The sequence below is a fragment of the Triticum urartu genome, chromosome 7 (genome assembly GCF_003073215.2).
Source record: "Triticum urartu cultivar G1812 chromosome 7, Tu2.1, whole genome shotgun sequence".
NCBI classification, from domain to species: domain Eukaryota; kingdom Viridiplantae; phylum Streptophyta; class Magnoliopsida; order Poales; family Poaceae; genus Triticum; species Triticum urartu.
In genome coordinates, this window is record NC_053028.1 from 500,831,334 (window position 1) to 500,838,860 (window position 7,527).

General features: G+C 42.2%; 1 protein-coding gene across 1 annotated transcript; it reads left to right on the plus strand.

The window, feature by feature from the left end:
* The first annotated feature begins 677 nt into the window (after window positions 1-677).
* Window positions 678-5,828, plus strand: LOC125524472 (probable protein phosphatase 2C 56). Its single transcript, XM_048689524.1, has 8 exons — window positions 678-1,013; window positions 1,512-1,639; window positions 1,721-1,819; window positions 1,922-2,080; window positions 2,556-2,642; window positions 2,946-3,040; window positions 4,995-5,069; window positions 5,328-5,828. Exons 1-8 carry the CDS (start codon window positions 751-753, stop codon window positions 5,451-5,453), a joined length of 1,032 nt encoding a protein of 343 aa, XP_048545481.1. The 5' UTR covers window positions 678-750; the 3' UTR covers window positions 5,454-5,828.
* Window positions 5,829-7,527: the final 1,699 nt, after the last annotated feature.

Genomic DNA, 7,527 nt, shown 5'->3' on the forward strand with positions numbered 1-7,527 from the left:
CACAAACCTATGTGAAGTTAGTTAGAACTTAAAAATATTGATATTTTTCTAATACAATTCTTGCATCATGATGTATCTTTCACCTTTCACAAATCCTTTGCATAATAAAAAGCTGATGGTGTTGATGATGGGCAAGGGATGTTTGAGCGCAGGCGGTTGCACTGTAGTAAAGCATGAATGTTGGGGACGGTCCATGCACCAAGTGTATACGAGACAGGGTGATGCCAACCATCATTACAAGTTTACTGAATTACAAATGCGAAGAGAAGTGGCAGCATAGATAAAATCACTAGGGACATGCGACAATTTGTTTCTCCTGTTGTAAAGCACGTGCATATTTCCTAATTTTAAGTTTTTTTTGAGGGCATCCTAATTTTAAGTTAAAAGGTAAAATTTCGTAAAAAAAGAGAGGCTAAAACAACCCCAAAAAAAGCCTGAAACAAGTCAAAACTGCTAAAAGGGCCGACTTGAGCCACTTGCCGGGCCATGCTGTGCTAAAAGGGTCGTGGCGTGCCGGCTTAAGCCTGTGATCTGTGGCAGGCCGAAAGCCAGCCTGGCCCATATATATTCGCGTGCCGTGTTGTGCCAAAAACCCATGCCCCCATGCCCATGGGCCGGCCCTATAAGCACGGCACATATGTCTAGGTTTGCCCTTGAATAACCGCCCCTTTTTTCTCTCCCTTTTCTCCCATCCAGAACCAAAGACCCAGCTCACTAGCCCCCTCCGGAAGGTCTAGAAACCTGCTAGTGATGGCACGCGTCGCTGCCGCTAACCTGCGTGGTCTGGTCGGCATTGGAGCGGCGGGTCGGCGCCGGGTGACCGCCTCCGTCGTGACGCACCGCGCGACACCCGGCGGGCGCGGGTTCCGGGCCGCGGCCTCAGGCTCTGTGGGCAGGACGACGCCTGAATCCTCCTCTTCGTCCTCGTCGGCTCTACCACAGTTGCAGCCGCGGCGCGGCTTGGCGACGAGACGAGCGGTGCTGCGTGACTTGCTTAGCGGCGGCTTCGAGAGGTAATTTAAAGGTCCAATGAACACCCCGCCTGGTGATGCCTTAATGCCCGTGTGCGCCACTGGCGTGTTCGTGGAAACCCATGGATGCTGGCCATATCTAGATGCTTACCGGCGGGCGTTCAATCTGGGTTTGTGCCACCGCCGCGCCGAGAGCGCCATTGACAGATACCAATTGGATAAAATGCTAGGGAATGTCGCCATACCATCTATTCTGAAGCGCTGACTGAAAAGAAGAGGCGATTCAGTTGTGCTTCATTAGCTTCTGAAACATCTCAGAGAGTTACTTTTGTACTACAATCCTAGCAATATGAGCTACTGTATTTCATTTTGAATACTTCTAAAAAATAATTACACTACGATTAAATTTATCTTCTAGCCATTGACCTCCAGGTAGCTTGTACGTGCAATTCCTTTCACTTCATGTGCTCATGATTCTTCGTTGTATTAAGAGGTTGACATACTATTTGGATTGATGTAATATAAACAATTTGTTGCCAGTGAGGATGGTAATCTGAGCTGTGGATATTCAAGTTTTAAGGGGAGGAGACCTACTATGGAGGATCGCTACGACGTAAAGTTCGCTAAAATTAAGGGACAGACAGTTAGCCTGTTTGGTGTATTTGATGGTATTATCTTAAAACTTGCCTTCATTAGTCTGTGATTCATTGGCTACCATGTTTATGCTTTTAAAATATTTGGTACACTAGGTCATGCAGGAGCACTTGCTGCTGAATATCTAAAGGAACATCTGCTTGACAACCTTATCGAGCATCCTCAGTTCCTGAGAAACCCAAAGCTTGCTCTAAGTAATGTGTTTTTCCTTCTGTTTACTATACCTTCTTGCATAGTAAGGCCCTTACCAGTGCCACATCATACTTATCTTATCACTGTTGACTACTTTAAAACAGAGACGACCTTCCTGAAAAGTGATGCTGATTTCTTAGAATCGGTAACCACTCCTTATAGGGAGGATGGTTCGACAGCTTTGGCTGCTGTTTTGGTTGGTGAACAACTTTATGTAGCAAATGTTGGCGATTCACGTGCTATCGCTTTAAAAGGTGGCAAAGGTAATATTTTTCTTATCGTATTTTTGTTAGTGAAGATCCTTCTTTCTGATATCCAATACAACCAACAACTGCCAATGCTTACTCTACACTGAAACTCTCTGCCATCCAGTGGCTAGCATATCCTTGTAATGTAGTTAATAGTACAATTAAACTTGCTTAAATGATACTCCCTCCGATCCATAATTCTTTTCGTGGAGGGAGTATTTGCTAGGGATTTGACATGTGTCTTCTGAGTCCCAGTTATGAAATGAGTGCTTTTCAGTTATTTATTTTAGTGTGTTAAGGAATGAATACTCTGGCCCACTAAATACTAAATTCAGTTATTGACTGTTCACCTCAGCTTTTTTTAATTCTTCCATACATGCATACATTGTTATGTTGCTATATTGCTCTACAAATTTTGAGCACTAATTGTTCTCTGGTTCCGTCTTACCCGTGAATAATATAAAAAGACATGGTTGTCACTGTTTTGTAGCTATCCCACTCTCAGATGACCATAAACCTAACTTAAAGGATGAGCGAACGAGAATTGAGAATGCTGGAGGTGGCGTTAGTTATGATGGTAAGACTTCGTTCTTACAGTACTCTTCTGGTATTAGCTAGCTTCAACTTAATTGGATGTAGAAGCTAGCCAGAATCGAGGTATTACCTTAATTATTTTCTTGAGGCATCAATGGGGAACTATAAGTCAACCTACATTTTTTCCTTATTCAAATCCAAAGTTTTTAAAATGGGGAAATTACACGAGTAATTGTGTACATGTCTAACACCACATGTCTCCTATTTTTCTATTAGTTGAAGGTTCTTTAGAAATACTGTTATCATTTTGGTTTGTTTTTCTGTTTTCGTACGAGCTCTTCTGCAGGTTTTACTTGGAGGGTTGATGGAATTCTGGCAATGTCCCGTGCATTTGGCAACCGTGGATTGAAGAATTATGTGATAGCAGAGCCTGACATTCAGGTATCTAATTTAGTTCTGTGTTAATTCCCAGTCCCTGGGACTTCAGTATTATTGAGGAAGGAACCGGGGGTTTCCTCGTGCTGTTTTTGTTTTTGTAGACTCAAATATCCATTTCCATGCAATTGAGGAATAATGAATTCCCACTTTATGGACCATCAACCTGAGAAGAAAGGACGAATGCCCACTTCACAGACCATTGACCTGAATTCAAATGGATTTTCCGCAGTCCTTCATAAACTGCAATTTCAGTCTGTCTAATAAAATTATGTCGTTTACTGATTGATCATGTTAGAAAATATGGGGATGGTGGCACCTTTAATCACCTGTGATCTGGACCATTGCTTGCTGGATCAAACAGTTGGAATTTTATAATTGTCCTGTAGATAGATAATTGCCCGTGCGTCACAACAGGTATAAATATTATAGTATGTTAGCCTGCAATTCACCTGCCCGTATTAATGTGATTGTGTAAGGAAATATGATTTTATTTGGTAAATACGTATTGGTAGCACTTATTGGCTTACCTAAGAAATCCGAATTTTATTTGGGAAGTTAATAAAAGGTGGGGCAGTTAAGGTGGTTTTTAGGGAAAACCGATTGAAAGAAACAGAGATAGGAGGGGGAAAATCAAAACGGAAAGGGGGAGGGGAGGACGTAAGTAAGGTTGGACCAAAGATGAGGTGGACGACAGAATGTTACGTTTTTTTAAGTAGGAGAGATTTATTGGATGATGGTAGTAGATTCTTGTTGCAACCTTGACTCCAGTCCTGAAAGCTGTAACTTTAACTTGGGTATCTATATGGGTCTTCCAACTGGAAGTAGAATAATCTAGGCTACTTGCGAAACCAAAAGAAATCATGTATGCCAATATTTTTATCATCCTTCACATGTTTATCTGATATTCTTATGGATGGATATTTTCACGTCCTAGTGAGAGACACTCACGTTCACGTCTATTGCTGTCTGCAGCAAGAACTCATTTCAGTGATGCAAGATATGATGTTGTGGTTTTATCTTATAGGCAGCATTCTTTTGTAGAATTTTTCACATTTCCTCCTTAATTTTAGGAGTTTGTGAGGCGGGAGGAAGACTACATTAATTTGTCTCTGAGAGAGGATTCTTTTCCTGGTATTTTGAGTGGGAAGTGAAAGAGGTGTTGTATGAAATGGAGATGTGATTTTTTTTCAGGGAAACGAAGATGGGAGGTTAAGCCCTGTTCTAATAGTAATAGATAATATTGCTACGATTACATAACAGGGCATGTTTAAAATCCTTTTTTGGGTGTAACTATCATATGCGGCTCCTTGGCAAGCCTTCAGGATTTTGCTATTGATGTACTCCCTCCGTTCCTAAATATTTGTCTTTCTAGATATTTCAACCAAGTAACTACATACGGAGCGAAATGAGTGAATCTACACTCTAAAATATGTCTATATACATCCGTATGTGGTAGTCCATTTAAAATCTCTAAAAAGACAAATACTCCCTCTGTAAACTAATATAAGAGTGTTTAGATTACTACTTTAGTATTCTAAACGCTTTTATATTAGTTTACGGAGGTAGTATTTAGGAACGGAGGGAGTAGTTGTTTGCCTGGACTCTGGAGAGGAATGTCAACATGTAGATAGGCAGATTGAATAACGATAACCAACATTGTCAGAATATTATGTGTATATCTGGTAACAGTAAAGTCACAACAATGTTTGTCATATTATACAGCTCATTTCAGAAGGTTAATTTATGAAAAGGGACAAAGGACCTCAAGCAGTTAACACAACTTCACTGGAAAATGGAAATGGTGTGTTCTGAAGTTTATTTAGATTCTGGAACTTCTGAATGCAGGATTTTTTTAGTATTCTAGTGTTAACGCAACTTCACTGAAGGTCTTGCTGTTGGAAAAGTATTTTAAGTGTTACTTGCTGAATCTTTTGTACTGTTCTACTGTAAAATGCAGGAAACGCAGGTCAACAGTGACCTGGAATACCTGGTTCTCGCTACAGATGGTCTTTGGGATGTTGTGCAAAATGAGGTACCTATTTAGCACGGCATATGGCGGCATGACTTGTGTTCGCTAATAATACTAAACTTTGCATCTGGAAAGGTTTAGTAGAACCTTGTTAGTTTTTTTTACCGATGCATAAACCCAAACACATGGTCGGCCCATAATGGGTTTAGTGATGTAGCTGCATGTTGGCACATTCAATGTGGTGAACATGGTCTTTCATATCATTTGTGCATCTCATTTGGTCCACTGCTAATCAGTATCTCGTGTCTTTTTACAAACAAGGATGTTATTTCACTTATGAGAGCAACTGACGGGCCTGAGGCAGCGGCGGTGAAGCTGACGGAAATGGCCCACTCCCGGCACAGCTCAGACAACATCACATGCATTGTGGTGCGATTTCACCACTGAACAATGTAGGATACGTGACGGAGATTGATGGCAGTGAAGTTTTGTCACTTGAAATATCCGAAAGAATATCTTCCTCTGATCTATGGCACCAACAAGACTTCAACAGCTGTGAAAGAGACTGGCCGATTGGTTGGTTCTTTTTGTAGGGAATTTTTTGCATCTATTATCATTAGTGGAATTGCATCAGATCTGTTAGTAGTTGGGTCCACAAAATCTGGAGAAAACCTCAAACGTGGAACATGATGTTACGTCCGTTCCATCGTCATTTTGCATTCTGGTGCAACAAATGGAGAAGGCCTAGGGCATGCTACTATTACACCACTGCTTCATTATCTTATAATAATAATTGAAGGAGTGTGGAGTGTTTTCTTCGTAGTGTTTTTTGTTCAGTTTAGTTTGTTCACAAAACCGAGGTCTACATGTCATACTCATGTCAATGTCAAGAGATCCTAAATTGGATCTAAAAATGCTTTTATGCACCATGCTGAAAAATGGAGGACCGGCCGTGCATGTCTCTTGATGAATCATTGTCACACATGAACACAGACCACATGCACCACTACCTTTTTGCTTTGTCTCCTTGCGTTGTTCTCCTAAACCAGGTGCACCCCGCTTTTACAGTCAAGCACATCAAATCCTGCAGTCACAGAGCTGCACCTGTTTGCCTCGGGCCTACGCGAAAAATGAGCTTCGAGCGCATGTTCTAGTTCCCGTGAAAAATGGAGGATGGGAAACATTTCCTGAGGAATCAGTGTGGCTATTCCTGTGTACCGAACACCTCTGAAGGAAAGATATCCATTGGAAAGGAAACCTAGACGAATCCTGTAAAATTCCTTTGTCCCGAACACAGTCTAAACGCTCTTATATTTCTTTACAGAGGGAGTATTGATTAATGCATCTAAAAATGTTGATTATCAAAATTAAATTAGGAAAAGATGTGGCCACTAGCCTTTTCTTTCCTGTAGTAACTTACTACATTACAGTACCACTGCACATGCCTTGCAATAGAATATGCTGTATTCTTTGCCTGGATTTGAAGGAGCGAAAAGAAGTTTATAGAAGGTGAGCAGAATAAAGCCGAAGCACTGAAATCAAAGAATTTTCGAGCCAACAATATTTTCCTTTTTCTTTCCCTGTAAAAAAAACATTTTTTTTTGCGGGTAGGAAACATAAACACAAAAGAAATAAATCTTTTTGCCACTGCAATCTTTTGCGCCAAACCTCGGTTGTGGCATAGATGAGCGTAAGAGCATCTATAACTAGAGTGGAATGGTCGGTATGGAAGCAAGTTTGAAGGAAGCAACATCCAGGGTGGCTCGGCTGTCAACCCAATCTGGAAGCTACTATGGAAATTGAAAGTCCCAGGCAAAATTAAGGTTCATGTGTGGCGGATGTTACATGGGAGTTATTCCGTGTAAATCTATTCTTGCTAACCGGCATAGAAAAACTACTCCCTCCGTTCCTAAATATAAGTCTTTTTAAAAAATTTATTACGAACTACATACAAAATAAAATGAGTGAATCTACACTCTAAAACATGTCTATATACATCCGTATATAGTCCGTAGTGGAATTTCTAAAAAGACTTATATTTAGGAACGGAGGGAGTAATACTGTATGCCCTGTGTGTCAGGAACGTGCTGAAGATATCCGTCATGCTATGTTTGAATGTGGTTGTCGGAGTAATGGGCCACGGGTAGGCTAACCCAGTCCCAGAACCTTTTAAGACATTGGGGCAGACTACGCCCCTCGAGACCCCAGGACGAAGTGCCGCCTTCTGAGAGTCGGCGGCGAGGCGGCCGGCTGCCCACTCGCGGCCGAGTCCTAGGAACGACTTCAGGATGAGCCGACTCCTGACTGGCGACTTCCAGAGAAGCCAGCCTTAGGGAGTCGGCCCGCGACGCCAACAACCCCCATGCCCTCATAAAGAGGGACGGGACGGGGAGTGGCCACAGTAAGGTCCACTCCCACCCCTTTTCCAAGGGCAGGCGTGGCTACAGTACGCCGTACCCGCGGAGATCTCCGCGCGGCGCGACACTGTTGCCATGCCGGCCCTGACATCAGCCCCAGGGGG

Excerpts from the sequence above, each read along its gene's own strand:
- LOC125524472 (XM_048689524.1), top strand. The coding sequence starts at position 751 with ATGGCACGCGTCGCTGCCGCTAACCTGCGTGGTCTGGTCGGCATTGGA. Across the intron at positions 1,640-1,720 it reads CCTGTTTGGTGTATTTGATG|GTCATGCAGGAGCACTTGCT; the intron begins GTATTATCTTAA and ends TTGGTACACTAG. Across the intron at positions 1,820-1,921 it reads AAACCCAAAGCTTGCTCTAA|AGACGACCTTCCTGAAAAGT; the intron begins GTAATGTGTTTT and ends ACTTTAAAACAG.